Genomic DNA, 19,095 nt, shown 5'->3' on the forward strand with positions numbered 1-19,095 from the left:
TGAAGGGAACATTTATGGTTTACAGAGAAAGACTCTTCTGTGGGAATTCTTTCTAAGGGGAATATTTTATTGCTCTAGTTAAATTAATCTTCAAAACCAGATTCTAATTATGTACTCTGGTTCTTGGTTTTTGGAGAAATGGTGATGAAACAGGGCTGAGAACACCACTCTGGAATGAAAAGCTAAATGAAAGAATGCTGCCAGAACAACCTTTAAAAAAAAAAAAAAAGAAAGAAAGAAATTTAACTGTATGGGTGGAACTACAAAAATTCTGGTTTTCCAAACAGCTGTGACATGTGACCTCAGAACCTCTCATAAGCAAAAATATCCAAAAGGGCACACAGTAACATAACACTGTTGCTGCAATCACAATTACAGGAAGAAACCTTTCTAAGGGAAGATGCTTCAGTCCATCCTAGCAGGAAATGCACCTGATAGGCCACTTGCCCTCCTGCTCGGGAAGGCATTAGTGGGATCAGGCTGGAGCTGGGAGCTGCCAGCCTCGTGGCTTGGACAGGGAGCTGACTTGTGACTGGGGGAACAGTGGTGCTGCTGATGGGGCGTGGGATGGCAGTGCCATGTCGCAGGGCTTGCCTTCCTCTTGTGCCACAGGAAAGCCGTGGGGGACGGGGGCTGGCATGACATCCATCGCTCTCTTGCAGGCAGTGCTGGGTGGGGAAGTGGAGCAGAACATCCCGCTTGTTATGAATGAGAAGCTTGACTAGGCCAATATTCAAGTAGCAATCAATTTATTAATTAATATGGTAAAGTATGAGCAATACAGCGCTGGGTACAGTGGGGGAAGTTTTCCCTCCAACTGCACGCCGATAATTGATGGTTACAGGTATTTATAGGGGTACCCATCAGTTTTTTTCTGCAGTTTCTATTTCCAATCTTTTACTCATCAGCAATTTTTATTCCAAACTATTACATCACAATTCTATACACTATTGTGATTTTAATTTCTCAGGATGTATCTCAAAGGAGTATCCCCAGATGGTGACAGTCCAGTTTCCGAAAGAAGAAAGACGAATCCCATCTAGTGGGGTCCAGCTCCCCAGATGTGTGTCCATCTTTTAATTGCAGAGACTATAAATCTCATAACAGTGATGTCCAGCTTCCCTTTGGTCGAAACCAGAAATCCTTGAGGTAATGTTCATCTTCCTTTCTCAAGCTGTTTTTCTCTGCTTCAATAAGGTGTGAGATAATCATATTTCCTTTATATATATTCCAAACTATAGTTTCAAGGATACAAGTAATATTCTAAAATTATACTTCAAAAGGTTATTATTGCAGAGCTTTTTATGGATTAAATGCAAGCAAAAAGCAACATCTTTAACACCTTAATTCCAATGCTCCTAAATCAACCAGGGTTAATTGCAAACAAAAGATAGGTTCAAAGGCCTTTTTCCATGCTTTATTTTCCTCAGTTATTATTAGAATTCACAGCTCTCCCATTGTCGGGGTCCACACATTTCGCATTCACAAATACACACGTCGCCTGTGTACCTGACACGAAACACAGCTTTGCATCTCACACGCTGGCTTTTGAAAAAGCAGGTACATTGTTGTGATTGATTTTTTTCAAGAGCGGTTTAACCTAGTTAAACAACTGAACTGCATTGAAGTGTGGCAGAACCCTCTCCCCGCCATGCCTAATTCAGTCTGAAGGGAGCGTGAAGCGCCTCTAAGCTTTGCCGCATTCACCTCGCTGTGGAATTGCTCCGCTTGTTTTGCAGAGCGCCCTTTGGCGCTGCCCGCCGCACCGAGCGGGGCGCTCCAGCACCGCCATCCCCAGCGGGCAGGAGCCTTCCGGCTGTGCCAGGAGTCCTTGCGGGCAGGAACCAGCCCCGTTCCTTTGGGATACGCTGTCCCGGCCCCGGCGAGCCGGGAGAGCATCCCCCGGGACAGCAGAGCACCCCCGGCCGGGCGGCGGCGGCTGCGGCGCCGAGGGCGGGGAGCGGCGGCTGCTCCCGGCGCTGGCGGGCGGGGCCCCGGTGCGCCCGCCCCCGGAGCCCGAGCCCGGCGGAGCCCCGGCGCTCCCTGCTCGGCAGCGGCGGCGACAGCAGCCATGAAGTCGCTGTGTCTGGTCACCGTGGGGGTCCTGGCCATGACGCTGCTCATCGCCAGCATCTCGCTGCTGGTCGCGCACGTCTTCCAGACAGTGGTGGATCTGCAGGTGAAGCAGGTAAAAGCATTGCCGCGTTGCCGGCTCGGTCCTTGTTTGCTGGGTTATTCCTTCTCAAAATAGCCGAGGGAGGGAGGGGGCTGGCTGCCTCCTTGCAGCGGCGGTGGGTGAGTGGGCAGAAGCATCCCTGGGCCGTGGAACCCCCTGCCCCGCACCACCCGGCTGGGTTGGGGCTCAGAATGGAGCTCAGGCTGCACTGGTCCCTGGGCTGAGTAAAAATCGGGTGAGAATGGGGTAAAAATGTCTCTTCTTGAGGCAGCTGCTGACTGTGGGGCAGCAGCTGTAGCAAGGAGTCCTCTCCAGAGCAGCAGTGCCTGAGAGGAGCAGGGGACACCTGAAGCACCTCTTCTTTTTGACATCTCTATCATAAATTGCTTGCAGCTTTCATACCTGTTCTGCTGCTCCATTTACGGGTGCCTCTGGAGCAAGGCCAGAGGTGCTGTGGGCTGGAACACGTGGTGTCTGCCAGCCTGTTCCCCAGGCTGGGTGATGGCAGCCAGGCATTTCACCGGGTTGTTCCGCACTCGGGGACACCCATCCTGGTGTTGCTGGGGATGCAGAGGCCTGCACTGCTCCTGCCCTGCCTAAGCTTTTGTTTCTCTTCCAGAGTGGCTCTGTGCATTTATGCAGTGGCCCAGTGGGAAGGGTCAGCTGTGTTAGTAACTCTCTTGGAATTCCTTTGTAATGAACAATTATTTATCTATCTGAGGAACATTATTTTAGCTCTGATTCTGACAGAGAAGCCAGGAACGCTAACCCATGAAGGGATTTGTCCAGAGCTGTTGTCTAAGTGGTGACCAGATTATCTGTGATCTCCTAACCTACTGTTCTTTCCTCTGGGCTGTTGACAGGGAGCATTTCCTACCATGGAAACTGCATTGCCACAAATCGGTTTGGTTTAGGTTGGCACTGAGCTTACAGCAGGTTGTGCCACTTGGAAGCACAGCTCCATCCCCCTGATGTTGGCTCTCCTTGGGAAGGAGTTTGCCCTCCCCTGCATCCCAGAAGTTCTGCTTCCAAGTGTTCTCGCTGCTGTTAGCGGGGTGGGAGCAGTGCTTCGGAGCAGGACTGTCGGGAATTAGGCGTGATCCTCCTTACGCGCATTATCTCCGGCCGCCTGCTCCTTCCTCGCAGCAACTTATGTAAGAGCCGCTTGCTGTTCGCTCAGCAGGCTTGCAGTCATGCAGGATAAAGTTTCCAGAGCTCAGGCCTTTCTTTGCTGCCTGTTGCTGTCCAGCCCGTGCTGGCACACATCTGGATTGCAGGGAATGCGCCGCCCGGCTCCCTGCCACGGGTGCCAGCTCCCCGGTGCGCCTTCTGCAGCAGCCACACCCCCGGGCTGGGGAAGCACAGCCCCACAGCACGCTGCTCCCTGTCACTCTGCTGAGCTGGCTGCTCTCCACATTTGCTTCATCCCACGTGAGCTTCCCCTCATTTGTGTGTAGTTGGGAAAGCTGCTGTCTCTTGTGTAACTGCATGTGTGGCTTAGAAAATCTTGTGCCAATAGACAAATCTAAATTTGCCTTTGGAATGGGCAAGACCTGAGCTTTTGCAAGGAGTCCCTGTTCCTTTGAGGGCTTTCCAGGCGTCCTGGAGCACGGCTGTCTTTGCAGTCTCAAGTGCAGCTGGAGTGGAGAGCCGTTTTGGAGCAGCTGAAGTGCCTGTGTCTCCACAGCCAGCACCTGGGAACGGCTGAGGATGGCTCTGCTTTCACTGGGGGTTGTGTGCAGCAGCCTTTCCAGCCAAAGGCAGGGTCTGGGATACAGAGAAGGTGTGGGAAGAGCGGGAATCCAGCCTGCTGTCAGACTTCACATCCCCTTGGAAATCAGTGGGCAGATGTGTTGTGAGAAGAACACTGGCAGCACTTTTCCCAGAAGACATTCAAATCTCATCAACTTATTCTTTGTTTGCAATTTTTTAAAATTTCTGTGAACTAAACGTGCCATCCCAAGCAGAATTCCAAAACCTGCTTGCTATCAGGGCCTAGCACCTGAAACTCTAGAGAGTCATGGGAAAAATCAGTAATGAACAAGGATGAATCTTCCCCAGGAGAAAGGCATTCCAGCTGTCAGTGGTGTTGCTTTGTGCTCTCTGATGGGGAGATGCTGATGTATTTATTGCCATAGGTGTGCAGATTGAGAATACAACCTAATATTATATACATTTATATATATATGTGTATATTATATATATATGTGTATATATATGCACACACACAATCAATCTTGGAGCTATGCTCCTCATTTCAGACTTGGAAGTCAGTCAGTCCTTTGGCCCAGGTGTTTCCTTCACACCACATCCCTTAGGCTGAGAATTTTAGAAAACACTCTTCACACTCCTTGAAATTCCACTGGACTTGTCATCAGCCATCTCTTGAGCTGAGTTGGCAGGAATGTTTCAGGCCCAAAAGGATGAGGAAGATGTTTTCTCCTTTGATTTAGCTGATGTGTTGATAATTTTTTGCTGTTGTTGTTTAATGCAAAACACTGGAGCTCTCAGGAGAGTTTAGTACGAAGGCCTAGCTGAAGGATCCATTGTGGCTCCTTTGGGGCAGGCCATTCCCAGAGAGGTCTGTTCATGCTGGTCTGAACACTTAGCCCACCACCTTAACAAGGTGCAGTTCAACTCTGTCATAGATGAACGCATGAAAGTGCATCTTTGAATTAAAATGTTTAGAGGTTCCAAGAAATAAAATGAAATAAAGGAATTCAATTTTCTGTGTAGGTTTCAGGAATGTTCAGTACAATTTCCTACTCCCACCATCACTGCCAGTAGCTGTTATATTTGGGAGGGAAAGCTCCCTATTTATTTCCAGTGTGTAAAGCACAGTCAAGGCAAGGAAACAGCAGCAAATGAGAGGGCTGTGGGTTCAGGGCTGGCTGATAAATACAGTCAGCAGGAAGGCTGCTTTGGAACACTGGAAATGAGTGTGGACTCCGCTTAAAAAGGAGAAGCTCTGATGTCCTTGTAATATCCTGTGATAGACTGAAATACCACTGGTAACATTTGGTGAAAATCAGAAGAAAAGAGCTTACCATGTTTCGTTACTTGTCAGTTTTTGGGAGTCTCTCTGAATCCAGCTCGCAAGTTTGCTGTCACTGTATAATAAACAGACACTTAATTTCTGTGTGAGATGCAAATTGTGCTATGCAATCCAAGAAATAAATCTGGAATGAATATGACCAGTGAATACAGAGATGAGTGTCCTTGGCATAAATCATAAGAAATCAGGATCAAAAGCATCAGCCTGTGTAAGAAATTGTATATATGAGATGCTGGTAGCTCCAGACAAATGCTCCAAGCTCCTCAAGCGTGTCTGAAACACATTAAATTTTGAGGTGCACACAGAATAAATGGGATTTAATCCTATGGGGAAAGCATGCTGCAAGTGCAAAGTGCCACCAGCTGCGCTGGCTCTCACTGTTGTTCAGCATTACTGCTGCCATGCCAAGCTCCTGCCAACAAGTTTGTCTTTGAAACAGTCTTCTTTATCTCATCCCTCAGAATTAAAGTCTACATGGAGAGAAAACAGCTCCTTAAGTGGGAAGGCCAAGAATGAGTCCTGAGGCAAGAGTGACTGATAAGAGCCCCTGAACATTGACCACAAGCTGGCATCTGTCCAGCCTGCTCTGCTTCTGAGCTTCCACTCACAATATTTCACTTGTTTTCTCAGAAGAATAAAAAGAATGAGTGTTGATGAGACCCATTTAATTGCAAATCATTCCCTCCTCCCTTTTTTCCGCCTACAGGTGATGTGGTTTTCAAGATAGAGTTTTCTTTGTGTTTACTCCCGAACATTCCCTCTGCCAGCCAGATTTCTCTATGTGACCACTGCAGCGGTTTCAGAGTTATAACTACATGAAAAGCCTTTGTTTTGGTGGTGGAGATGTTTTATAAATGGGGTGAATTTAATCCAAAATGGAACAGTAATAAAGTGAGAGATTGAGACCTCCGTTGCAGAGCTCTACATGACAGGTGTGGTTGTGACTTTCCATGTAAGGTGTATATACTGATAAGGGGTATCACTGAGGTAAGGGAATTACTGTTTCATTTCCTAAGTGCTTCTGTTATAAGTAATGGTTTATAGCTTGGTTACCAAATAGACTGACACACTATGGGTCTGAAGATGCAGGTGCTGACACGGCTGTAGGAAAGAAATTAAAGACAGAGGGAGAACAATCTTTCCCCTATTCCAAGACCTTGGAAAGGCACAAATCCTAGAGTGCCTATGTGAAAGCAATTTGACATTCACAGTTTTGCTCGCAGGCCACTGAAAAATAAAGTCTGATTGGTTTGGAGACAGAATCTCACAGCTGTGTTGGAATCTGACATTCTTGGGCAAAGAAATCATCAAGGCCAGGACTCTGTTGGTCTCCCAGCACTGAGTTGTACTTTTATCTGTAATGTTGGCACGTTTTGTGGTGTCTTGCACCAGGTGGAGGTTTTTACTGATGCAGGAAAGGAGACAGGATTGCTGAGTAGTAGTTGGTCAGTCTCCCTTCTGAAAAATGCCAGGCACAATTGTCTGTGGGGAGGAGTGGAACTACAAACCAAGCAGTGCTGCCCCTGGCCTGTGGCCAGGAGAGCAGGTGCCTGGCTTGGTTGATGTTGAGTGAGCTGCTCCAAAGTAAAGCAGATCTAGAACTGGAGTCTCTCTCGAGTCTTACTGCCTGTGCTTGTTCCCAGGGCATGGAATTCCGCTCTCCTGTCAGTGCCATGCAGCATGATAGCACCAGCAGCTGATGTGCCTTTCTCTTGTTTCAGGGAACAGTCCTGAAGAATGGCACAGAAACCTTTGAGGCCTGGGAGGACCCTCCCCCCCCAGTCTACATGCAGTTCTACTTCTTCAATGTGACAAATCCTTTGGAAGTGCTCCAAGGTGCCACTCCTCTCGTGGAGGAGATAGGACCATACACCTACAGGTAAGACCTTTCAGGAGTTCCACACTCCACAAGAACTCTGCTGTGTGAGGAATCCAGAAGGCTTGGGGTCCCATTCTGGGAGAAAACCTAGGTGTTAATGTGTGAGGGGAGGTTTATGCAGGGGAGCATGGTCACAGCCCACACAGACAGCACTGACACTTGCAGCTGCTTTCAGATGAGGCCAGTGACTTCTGTCAGATTTTGGGCCAAGTTTTGCTGCTGTTCTTCACTGCTGGACACAGAGGAAGTTAATGCATCCTGGCCTGCTGTCTTGTGAGCTGGGTGATGTTTGGGAGGCTAGGGAGAGTGGAGTGTTGCGCAAAAGTGTGACTCATGCTTGCTCAGGAATTGGTTCCTAGCTGGAGTTGCACCATCCCACATGGGTAAAATATGGCCAGAAAAACACTTAGGGTGGTACTAAAAGGGTCTTCCTGAGCCAACCCTCACTGGAACACCTGCTTAGCTTTTAAACCTATCTCTCATTTTTACTGATGGATTTACTGAGGCCACGTGTAATGCTAAATACTGTCCAGCTCCTAAAGCTGTCCTGTATAGCACGGAGAGATTTGACTCCCTTACAAACGAGTTTTCCTTTAGATCTGTGATGTGCTCAGCTGCCTGCAGCCATGTCAGCCAGGAGCAGGCCTGTGGCAGGAAGGGCTGTGGTCCTGGGAGTCCTGCTGTGATGGGGAACTCGTCCCCACGGCAAGAAGGTGGATTCCTGACTGTCAGCCTCACTTCTGGTCACACAGGCTCATCCAGGCTGGGCACGGGCTCAGTGCTGGAAGGAACTGCCTGTACCTAAGCTGCAAAATTATCAGAATCTCTTGGTATTTGAAAAAGGCCTGGAATGAAAGCAGAAGCCTTTGTGGTAGCCTCAATTTCTGTGTTATCTCTTGCCTTTCAGTTTCCTTCTTCCCACAGCTCAGCTTCCCTTCTCCCCCTGCCTACTGTCCCTTCCCCTGTCTCCTCTGCATTTTAGACCTGTGTCTGTTTAGTCCTGGCAAACTCCATGTGGTATTTTGGCAAAATCCCTGCCATTACAGGAGCCAGTAGAGCTGGAGTCACAAGCTCTCTAGTTCTCAAGCTTTCCTTCAGGTCTGTGTAGTGTAGTGTAATGCTGGGCATCAGTCAGCAATGTGTTCAGTGTCAGGAAGATGAACAGGACCAGCTCCAGGGTTCACACCGGCTGGAATTCAGTCCTCTTTGCCAGCTTCTTTCCCTTTCCTTAGCTCTGAGTGCCTCCTGGGTGTCCCACACAGGCTGCTTTGGGAAGCTGCACCTTGTCCATGGAGGAGCTCAGCAGGGTGGGTGGGGCTGGGCCCTGCCCCAGGGGAGGCCCAGCCTGAGCTGCTGCTTTGCTGGGAAAGCCTTTCCCTGCATCCCACACCAAGGGCTGCCTGCCACCAGGTCCCTGACACCAGCCCTCCCTCAGGTGTTCTTGGTGGGGACAGAGAGGGAGGGGAAGAGGCTGCACATTCCAGCTGGTTCCACAGGCCCTGTGTGGCAAAGCACTGAAACCTCATTTAGCCTTAGCACGTGGCAAAACTCCCAAAATGCACTAATGTGAAGTGCATGGCTCTGTGTTTTTAGAAAAAAAAAGGCTGGGGAAGGGCTGGGAGTGAACTGGGCCAGACAAGCAGAGAGGAAAAAATCCAGTCAGTGACAGGGAGGGCTCCAGAGAGTCTCATTCTGCAGCTCAGACTTTTCACCAGCATACATTGTAAAGCACTTCAGGCAGATTCTGTAACAAAAACATAGTAGTGCTGGTGTTTTTAAATCCTGGAAGTTGAAGTGGCAGCATGTAAAATAAGTAATAAGTTCAATAAAATAAAAATAAGTTCAAACTGCCTATCTGCCCAAGCCTGCTGAGTCCCAAAGAGCACTGGAATATTGTCTGGTCTTGCATGTATTTACAACTTTTTAACTTCAACATCTTAGAGCCTTAGTAACATCCTACTCATATCCCTCATCAGAGAGTATTATTTCCTCTCCAGAGCTGGAGAGGTGTCTCAGATTACTCCTGGCCTATTTTAGGAAGGCATTTCACAGCTGTCCATTTCCATCCCCTCAGTTCCAGCCCTGGGGTATGAAATAGATTGCTGTCCAAGTGGGTCTTGCCAAATGTTCCTGGGTGGAGGGATGGTGGAGAGTGGTAGAGATACTTAGGGTAAGGAAGATGGGAAGTGGCTGGTTTCTGATAGCAGTAGTTTCACAGGCTTTTCCAGTTTGCTTTAGATGTGAAAGCTGAGCCAGAGTAATGCAGCCTGCTGTGAAGCTGCACTGATGGATCCAGTGCAGCCAGGACAGAATTTCAATCCAAACTGGATGCGGAACATCACAGTACATCATCTGGCAGAACAATTCTCCCTTACGTCTTGTGACTTGACATTTGCCCAGGCAAATGTGAAAGTCAACAGGCTCCTGAGTCACTGCAGGCTGAGGAAACAGGAGGAGTTTCCCCTCCTGCGTGTGCCAGGCAGTGAGCAGTCTGCTGCCATTTCCCTTTTGGGATTTGTTGGAGCAACGAGTGTGTGTCAGCAGAGCTGCAGAATCCTGGTTGGTCAAGTGCTAATGGCAATGCAAATTGACTTCTTGTCAGGCCAGCAGGTCGCATTTGATGTTCCTTGCCAATTGGACTGGTCTGTCAGCAATCCTGAGTTTTATCCTGCTGTCTGAGTGCTTAGACAGGAACAGCAGCAACCTTCCAGGTAGTGAAAAGCAAAAGTTCAGTTGAATTTCTGTTGTGCCCAGGATTCCTGCTCAAGAATTAAAGGAGAAGAACTAAAATGAGGCTTGTTCTGTGGTTGTGCCACATGTAAGCCCCATGCTCTGAAGGCAGCAGAAGGATTCTGGTGGGTTCTTGGGTCAGGCCCATGACACGCAGCCTGCGTCTTTCTGGAAGTGGATTTTGCCTGCAGCAGAGGCAAAAGTTTCATTTTCACACTGTACTTCAGGGCAATCTCATATATGGTGCCTTTAAGTCCTTCTGAGCCATCTGATATTGTCCTTCCTTTGAGGTTTTTAAAGATGAAGCAAAAATACAAAGTGCAATTAGCACACAGGGTGGCATTTCTGGAAATGCCCCATGAGGTCTGACTCAGCTCATGCAGACACAGCAGGGAGCTTGTGTCAGTGAGGGAATCTGCTTCCAAAGAACTGAAAATGCCACCCTTTCCTGCTTAAAGCAGAAAAACAGCCGTAAGTTAACTGTGACTAATGCTCTATTTGTTTAACTCAGTCAGAGAACAAGCTCTTGTCTTTCAGGGAATACAGGCCAAGAGTGCACATCCAGTTTTTGGACAATGGAACCAAAGTGTCTGCCTTAAACCCAAAGACTTATGTATTTGAACCTGAGAAGTCAGTGGGAGACCCTGAAGTGGACCTGATCAGGACAGTAAATATCCCTGCAGTGGTGAGTTCTCTTTTGTTCCTGCTTGGAATTCATCCTGACACACTTCAGAAGGAGCAGTGTGTTGCTTCATCCTGACTCTCTGTGGTAGGTGAATGTGATGGAAGAACAAGAGAGGCAGCTTGTGTCCTGGGTAGATGCTGGTCTCACTTTGGGGCTGGACTGTTGTGGGGGGCTTATTTTGTTCCTCCCTGTCCTCACATCTCTGCAGTGCCTTCCCGTGGTGCTGCAAGATGACACACTCTCCAGGGACAGGGGGAAATCAGGCCTGCCTGATATTCCTGCCTCCAAGTCTGCTTCTCAAACCAGAAACAAAGTACAGTAGAGCAGTTCCAGACAGAGCTGAATGAAATTAAAGTAAAAAATGCACCCCCAGACTGCACTAACTAGGTGACAGAGAATCTCATGGTGATCAAAGGCAGACCATTATTTTGGTCTTATACAGTGATAGCATGAGAACAAGCAGATCCCAAGCTGTCACAGAGGCAGTCAGCCTCTACTCAAATACTTGGGGGTGTCGTTCAGCCTTTGCTCTCCATCCTGGTTTAGTTTCATTTGCAGGGTTCCTTCATTTCAACTTTGTCCCCAGCATTTCCAAAAATGCCTGATTTTATGAGTGAATCTAGAAATGCCCTGTATGAGTAGTAGATAGGATTCAGCTTAATGAAAGTTGCAGACAATACAGACCCTGTGTTTTCAATTCCTCCCAGGCATCTCGTGGTGGTAAGGATTATCTCTCCTTCACGTTTTTGGCTGTGATGTACTGTATCAGGCAGTATGAGAAGAACCACAGGTCGGTTAGCCCAAAAGGAATGCCCTCCTTTTGTTATGACCTCTTTAAAGGCCTGTTGTCAGCTGGAAAGGAAATAAATGTTTGAATTTTGGTGAAATGGGTGTGCAGCGGTGGAAAGTGCCTGTGCCTGGATGCAGCTGATGGTTTGTTGCCCAGCAAATGTGACCATTGCTCCCTCATTCCCATACCCTGCAGACTGCCATGGAGTGGACCAGGTCGACCCCTCTGCAGTTTGCCACGGAGGTGCTGCTGCTGCTGTACCAGGAGTCGCTGTTCACTGTGCGCAGCGTGCACGAGCTGCTCTGGGGCTACAAGGACAGGCTGCTCTCCACCATCCACGTCCTGCACCCCGAGATCGATCCCGTCTTCGGGCTCTTCAGCAAGGTAACCCGTGGCCACACCTGCTGCTGTTGTCCCTGGGGGTGATGGCACTGCATGGGAGGGATGGATAAGCTTTCCAAGGACAGCATCCTCCACTATTGCCTGTGCTTGCTTGAATAACATGGGCTTTGTGGGGCCACGTGTGCAAACTGCCAGAAAAATGTCCTGATTTCCTTAGTAATTGACTGAAATTGGATGTTAATTCTGTGCTGGAGCCATTCCTGGCTTGCACAGTATTTCTGGTCACTCCATGTCATTTTGTTCTGAGGGGAGTCCTTGCTTCATGGGGATATCTGCAGTGCTGAGGTTATTTCTGTGGGGTTATTTTCTTCCTGAAGACTCTTTAGTCAGGGGCAGCCCTAAAAGGGAGAAAAGGCTCATCAGGTGTTGTATTTCCTTTGTTTGTGAGGTGTAAGGATCTTTCCCAGTCACTTCCACCTCATTCCTGTTCAGGGTGGAGTTCAATGAACTGCACAGCTCTCAGGGGCAGTCCATCACTCCCGGGGTGGATTTGGAGTGGTGACAGCTTCAAGTCCTGCCACCCCATTGTAGTGAGCAGCCAGGTGCCACAGGAGGAGTGGAGCCACTGAAAGCTTCTGCATCTGTTTGCAGATGAACGGAACTGATGATGGAGAATATGTTTTCCTGAGTGGGGAGACGAACTACCTAAACTTCTCCAGGATTGTGGAGTGGAAAGGAAAAGAGTAAGTTTCTCAGTGTAATGTTGCCTCTGTCACAATCTGCCCCTTGCCTGCCTGGTGCCAGTTTAAAGAGAATGCAAGTGCAACTTAAACCCATTTCAATTGCTTTTGTTGTTAGCAGAGCTGAGGCAGGAGGAATTGGCTCTGTACAGGTCTGATTCCCATTTGCCTGGGCCAGGAGCTGGCATGGCCTGACTGCTGCTGGGACATCTTTTAGCCCTTGCCCTCTTCCCTTTCCTCAGGTCCTTGAGCTGGTGGACAACAGAGGCATGTAACATGATCAATGGCACAGATGGGACATCCTTTCACCCGCTGATCAGCAAGGATGAGAACATTTACATCTTTTCTTCAGATTTCTGCAGGTGAGGAGAAGATGGTGGCACTCAGGCTTCAAAGCAGAGTGTTTACATCCAGTCCTCTCAAGGTGTCATGTTAGGCTGGTGCTTCTCCTCCTGTGATTTCATTTAACACTCACAGTGTTCTGCATTTATTTGTGATGGGAACATGAGAGTTACAAACAACCCTCCCAATCTGCAGTTAAGGATGTGTTATTTCAAAGTGAAGATTTATGAGGTGAAAACTTGGACAAAAACTGCAAGGACAGACTTGGCTGTAAGGCTAGTAGTGAGAGGAATGGAAGGATTTATATGAGCTTTCCTTAAGCTTCTTTCCTCCAAAGTCTTCCTCTGTGCTGTGCTTTTTCAGAGTACCCAGGCTGCCCTCTTCAGAGATTAATGACTTTACGTGATGCTGTCTGAAATGTAGCAAGGAAATCTTGGCCTTTCCTTCTTTATGTAACACCTTCTGTCCCCTCTTGCTGATTTCCTCGTGCATGAAGAACAAACCCAAGCTGAAATTATTTAAATCCATACAGACACATGTTAGGGCTAAATTCAGAACCTGTCAGATTGTTCTGTCTTCCACAACTGTGTTCCTTTCCTGGTCCCTCCCAGGAGAGGTGCCAGCACTCACACCACGTGCAGCAGTGATGTGAGGACTGTCTGTTGTGTGCAGCAGCAGGATGCTGGGATGTGTGTTTGCTGCTCAGAGCGTGGTTGGGACCGCAACCTGGGGCATCAACAGGGGCACACATGCGGCTGGGCTCAGCGCTGCTGCAGCCTGACAGGCCTGGCCCTGCTCTGCTTCCCCGCAGGTCCCTGTTCCTGGTGTACGACAGCTCGGGAGCCGTGGCTGGGGTGCCCACGTTCCGCTTCGTGCCCTCCTCCATGGTGTTTGCCAACACCTCGGTGAACCCAGCCAACGCCGGCTTCTGCGTGCCCGCCGGCAACTGCCCCGGCACCGGCGTGCTCAACGTCAGCGTCTGCAAGCAGGGTACGGCCCAGCCCTGGCTGCCCCACAGCCCCTGGGGCTTGGGGGCTGCACAGGGGCCCCTTCCCCTCTCTGCAAACAGCTCAGAGCTGTGGGGTCCTCCAGGGCTTCCCCAGGTCCTGCTCGGCCTTTGGTTTTGGTGGTGACTCAGTGTTCCTGCATTCCAGGTGCTCCAATATTTCTGTCAGCTCCACATTTTTACCAGGCAGATCCAAAGTTTGTAGAGGACATAGAGGGCATGCATCCCAAAAAAGAATACCATGAGACATTTCTGGACATCAATCCTGTAAGTGCAGCCTTTTTTCAAGGGTTCTGTTGGTGAATGGATCCAAGCACCTGCATTCAGGTCACCTCCTTGCGTGGTGGGTGTTGGCATAGTCCCACTGACCTCAAGGAATCTGTAGTAGTTCTGTGATGCTGGTTGGAGTGGGAGATCCCTTTTGGCACTTTGGGTCAGCTCTCCTGTCTCTGTCCCCTCCCAGTGTCTCACACACCCCACCCACCCACTCACTGGCAGGGCAGTGTGAGAAACAGAAAAGGCCTGGAGCTGTGCAAGGGCTGCTCAGCAATCACTGAGCATCCCTGCATTACCCACACTGTTTTCATCAGGGCTCCAAAACACAGCCTGATGCCAGCTGCTGTGGAGAAAATCCATTCTCTCCCAGCTAAAACCAGTACAGCAGTGATCTCTACACCCCCACAGACAAATGTGGGTCAAGGAAAAGAGCACAGTCACGACCTGCCTGGTTTACAGAAACAGTGCTCTGACTCACCGGGCTGTTATGTGCAGCTAAAGCAGGAGGAAATTCCACAGCTGCTCTCAGGCCCGGTGCAGATCCTGCTGCATGGTGTGTACCAGAACCGCATTCTCACAGTTCTTGTTCTTTCACCTTCACTGGGTTTTTTAACACTGATCTCTTTTATTCCCCAGCTGACAGGGCTCGTCTTGCAGGCAGCCAAGCGGATGCAGGTCAACGTTCACGTCCGAAAATTACCTGAATTTTTGTGAGTGCCCTCTGCTTCTGGGTGGAGTTTCATATCTAACCTGATGTTCAGCATAATTTGTTCTGCAGTGTTTTGATGGAATATGGGATGGAGAGAGCAAGTGTGAGAGAGGGAAGTGCAATCAAATCTCAGTTCTAAGGGACAGTATGCTCCCATCTCACAGATCAAGCAGATTCTGTAGTTCCACCTGCAGAGTAAAGAATGCTGAATAGCAGCTGCTGCTCCTGATGTTTCCTAGCGCAGCTTGGCTGTAATAACTACAGCACAAGTATTTTATCTGCCCAGTCCCCTTGGGAGACTCAGGGGTGTCCTTCAGGCTTGTTTCCCAGTGCCCAGAAGCAGTCACAGTAACACAGCTCCTGCCTGAGCTGAGATTCCACATGTGCCAACTATTGGGGGATTTTTGCTGCTGTGCCCATGTGGCTCGGACAATAGTTCCTGTGTTTTACAAGTAGGAGTAACCTTCAGTACATCAGCTTAGCTCAATTCCTGCTGCCTGGCACAAATCTGTCACTCAGTTACTAATGAGCCCTGGATGGATCCCTGTCTTTCACTGCCCACCAAATCCCAAAATACACCCTACTCCCGAATCAGAATTTATCCATCTGTGAGATTGAGATTGTCCTACTCCAGCAGGGAGGTGAAAATACACAGCAAAAAGGAACAGCCCAGAGGTTTTTTAGGGACACTTTCCTCTTTCATTGGTTTTGTATAATCTGTCTTCACAACCCTCAGGTGGAAAAGTCCAAACCCGTAATTTTTTTTTCCCACGCAGTGAAACCGGCAACATACGAACGCTGATTTTCCCAGTGATGTATATAAATGAGGTAAATAGTTTTGCTGTCTTTCCAGCATTGTGGCATGTTAATGCTTGCAGAAATACCCTCTGAGCCAGCCAGAAAAGAAAATGCTGATTTTCTTGTTTGTACAGCAATAGCTAGGAAGCTGTTGCTGTTTCTTAACTAACACCCTCCTGCTGTTTGTTGTACTGTTAATTTTAGCCTTCCCTAACACTCTCAGTCAGACACTCCTTTTAAACTGAAGGGAGTTGGCCATGAGGAAAAGGGGTGCTCAGACAGAGGCAGGACTTCAGGAGATCACACCTTTTCCTGAGTCATCTGCTGTGAATATTCCTGTGCTGTAGTCAGATCACTGAATCAATTGGTGTTCGTCCATTCCTAAACCAAAACTTAAAAATCCCTATTTTCCTTTGAAATAGACTAGGTAATCCCTGTGCCTCCTGGAAGAATTTTAGGGGGAAAGTGTGTCAGGAAGCAGTGAAACAGTGGTGGAGAATTGTGGGAGTGTATTTTCCCTGCCCTTCACAAAAGTGATCTTATAGAAAGCACAGAAATAAATAAAGATTTGGGTTTTTTTTTCAATTTCCTCTTCATCTCTCTCTGCTCCAGAGTGTTCTGATTGATGAAGCATCTGCCAGCAAACTCAGGCATGTCCTTCTGGAAGCCAGTGTTGTGACTGGGATCCCCTTTGTAATCATGGCTCTGGGGATTGTGTTTGGGATTGTTTTCATTGTGGTGGCTTGCAGGTCCCAGAGGATAACTGAAGAGGTAAGCAGCACTTGCATTTGACTTTGCTTGCTGTCCATCTGCCTGCATTTGATTTTTCTTTTTTCTTTTTCTTTTTTTTTGTTTGTGGTTGATTTTATCTTTTGGTGTCTTTCTGCACGTGTTTTTATCTTGTTTTTGTTGGGAATGACCTTTCTAGGGAGGGGAAGTTTTAATAGACTCAGAATAAACGCGCCAAAGCAAAGGAGCGGAGTTAATCCGAGAAGCCTGGTAAGGCAGGTCCTGTCTCTGTGCCAATTCCCTTGCCAACAGAAGTGAAATAAATCAGCCTGTCTAGAGGACCCTGAAGGATAAGATGCAAAACCTCCACCATATGTGAGGACAGATTTAGTTGGTGTCAGTGTTCTCAGCAGAAGAACTGCACTGTGCCAGTGGGTTATTTTCCAGAATCACAATGCAAATTTGTGGTCAAAGAACAGATAAATTGCACAGACAGCAGTAGCAGCAGGAAGTATTCTCCGCTATTGTCTATTTACAAGACAGCCTGTAAATCTGTTTATGAGCACACTAGCATTAAGGTGCCTGTCAGGGCGAAAGCTGATGCCAGCATTTCACCATAACAGTGCTCAGATGGCACCAGTGTGGAGCCTTTGGTTAGAGGAATAGCCTGGGTTCTCTAGGAGGCTGTTTTCTCCTCATAGTTGCTGTGGGCTTACTGTGTTCTTGTGTGTTTGGTGTTCCCTAAATGCTGTCTTACAGCTTCCTTCTGTGCCTGGGGAAGCCCTCTGGATCAGTGGGTCCCACTGCCATCCCATCCCCATGCACTTCAGTTTCCTGTGCAGGAGAAGACTGGTCCTTTTTCCTTTCCTTTTCTTCTGAGCCTGCCTGTGCTGTCAGCAGCTCAGCCAGGGTGTCCCAAGGCCTGTCCTGGGAATTCCTGCCCCACCCTGCATGCCCAGCTTCAAACCAGCTCTCCTGGATGTGCTGGAACACTCTGCCGGGGTCAAAGTGACAAAGGACCCCCTGCATTCTGTGCTTTTCCTGCTTTGGTTTTTCTTGCTTTTTCTGCAAGCAGAGTTCATCCAGCAGTCTGCAGCTCTTCTTGTGCTCCCTGGCTGGTTCTGGCCTTCCCTCCTGTGTCAGGGGCTACAGCTGCCACCCACCCTCTGGTGCTTCCTTTGTGCACCCTGGCTCTCTTGAGGGAATTGTCCTTAGAAGTAGGAGCTTTTCCTTTCCCTGCTTGGAGGCTTCCCATGGTGGAAGGTCTCTGATGGCCATGTTTCACTTGCTGTGGTTTTGTTCTTGCAGAGCACGGAAGAAGAGAGGTCCCCACTCATCAGGACGTCTTAGTAGGTTTCATTCCCCCTGTGAGCTTGGAGAGCAAGCGATTAGAGCTGACCTAACACCAGCTGTCCCCTGTGGAGCCACGCTTATGTCCAGCGCCACTTTTGGTGGGACAGAGGTGGAAGGGAGTCTGCACTGGCAGCCAGGGAGGAGACTTTTCTCTCAGCTGCATTCCAACTTCCAAACTCCATTTGCAAACTGCTCTGGATCCTGCTTTTCTCAGCCCTGCCCTCTGTTTGTACCCACACTGGCTGCCACAGAGGATCAGCACCGGGGACCAGCCCGGTTCCCTATGGGAGTGACACGGGTGGCAGTGCCAATGGCAGCGGGCTCCTGGATGGCCCTGGGACAGGGACACACAGGCTGTGGGCTGGGTGCTGCTCTGTCCATGATGTGTCCTCACTGTTGTCACTGGTGTCCTTGCTCCTGTCACAGCACAGTATGCAGCTTACCTGCCCCAGAGCTGCAGCTCTGCGTGGGACCGAGCCAGCGGCTGGAAGTGCTTCTCCATGCAGAGCACCTCGGTGTTCCCACTCTGCTTGCTAGCCAGGCTTTTATCCTTCGGGTGTGGGCTTTGTTCTGCAGCTTCAGGCACCACAGCTCAGCCGTGCTCCTGGGCTGCAGGAGACACAGCCGCTGGGTGGTGCTCTGGGGGTTTGCTGGGAATAATGCAGACTTGGCGTGTGTGGGATGAGAGCGCCCCTCCGTGTTATGGACAGGGTCCTGAGAACTCCTGACACTTTTTTACTTGTCAAGCAGAAACTTGTGTTAAACGTCACCAAGGTTCCTCCCCCCCTTCCCAATTAAAAGAATATTCTCCTCGAGGAATGTTTCCATTAGGTAGTGAGCTGTGTGTTCCAAGTGTGTAACTGTCTTCTAAAGAGGAGCATTGGGGTGTGCATTGCTTGGGCTTGGTTTGGGCTCTTTTTCCTGGCTGCTGCTTTGGTTCCTTCCCTGTGACGGTGGGTAGGCCCTTGAATGGATTCTGCAGAGAGCTCTGGCTGCCCCTGAATCCGTGCAAGTGTCCAAGGCCAGGCTGGATGGGGCTTGGAGCAGCCGGGGATCGTGGAAGGTGGCCCTGCCCACTGTGAAAAGCAGAATTCACTGCTTAGAATTTTGAGAAGTTTAATAATAATAGGATTTAAAAAGGACCATATTTCCAGGGCTGGGGTGCTCCTGACCAACAGCCAAAGAACACCCCGGGTGTATACAGACAGTGTTATCTTTATACTGTTACATCACTGAGATACACACATATTCATGTGTTTCCTGCATTAGTCAAACATTCTTGTGAACTTTATGATGTTTTGGGAACTCCTTTGTTTGACTTCACCATCCAGCTTATCTGAATGACATCCTGGTTGTCAGGTCAATATATTTTATTTCTCCTTGTGCCTCCATCCTGCTCTTTCACATCCCCTGATAAGGATTTAATGTGTGCTCCTTAAATTTAACGTGGTATTCTCTAATTGTCCTCCGGTGCTCTGGTTTGTG

The 19,095-nt window shown here is 48.9% G+C and overlaps 1 protein-coding gene across 2 annotated transcripts; it reads left to right on the top strand.

Annotated features, from left to right (window-relative positions):
- Nucleotides 1–2,021: 2,021 nt before the first annotated feature.
- On the top strand, nucleotides 2,022–19,070 carry SCARB2 (scavenger receptor class B member 2). Of its 2 annotated transcripts, XM_059471276.1 has the most exons (13): nucleotides 2,022–2,188; nucleotides 6,953–7,110; nucleotides 10,378–10,525; nucleotides 11,511–11,699; nucleotides 12,309–12,400; nucleotides 12,640–12,759; nucleotides 13,551–13,729; nucleotides 13,894–14,012; nucleotides 14,658–14,731; nucleotides 15,507–15,558; nucleotides 16,141–16,299; nucleotides 16,457–16,527; nucleotides 17,566–19,070. In XM_059471276.1, the coding sequence occupies exons 1-12, from the start codon at nucleotides 2,072–2,074 to the stop codon at nucleotides 16,484–16,486; spliced, it is 1,437 nt and encodes a 478-aa protein (XP_059327259.1). In that variant the 5' UTR covers nucleotides 2,022–2,071; the 3' UTR covers nucleotides 16,487–16,527; nucleotides 17,566–19,070. The 2 variants fall into 2 exon arrangements, with proteins under 2 accessions (XP_059327259.1, XP_059327258.1); XM_059471275.1 differs by lacking the exon at nucleotides 16,457–16,527.
- Nucleotides 19,071–19,095: the final 25 nt, after the last annotated feature.

Source organism: Ammospiza nelsoni, chromosome 4 (assembly GCF_027579445.1).
Source record: "Ammospiza nelsoni isolate bAmmNel1 chromosome 4, bAmmNel1.pri, whole genome shotgun sequence".
In the NCBI taxonomy this organism is placed as follows: Eukaryota; Metazoa; Chordata; class Aves; order Passeriformes; family Passerellidae; genus Ammospiza; species Ammospiza nelsoni.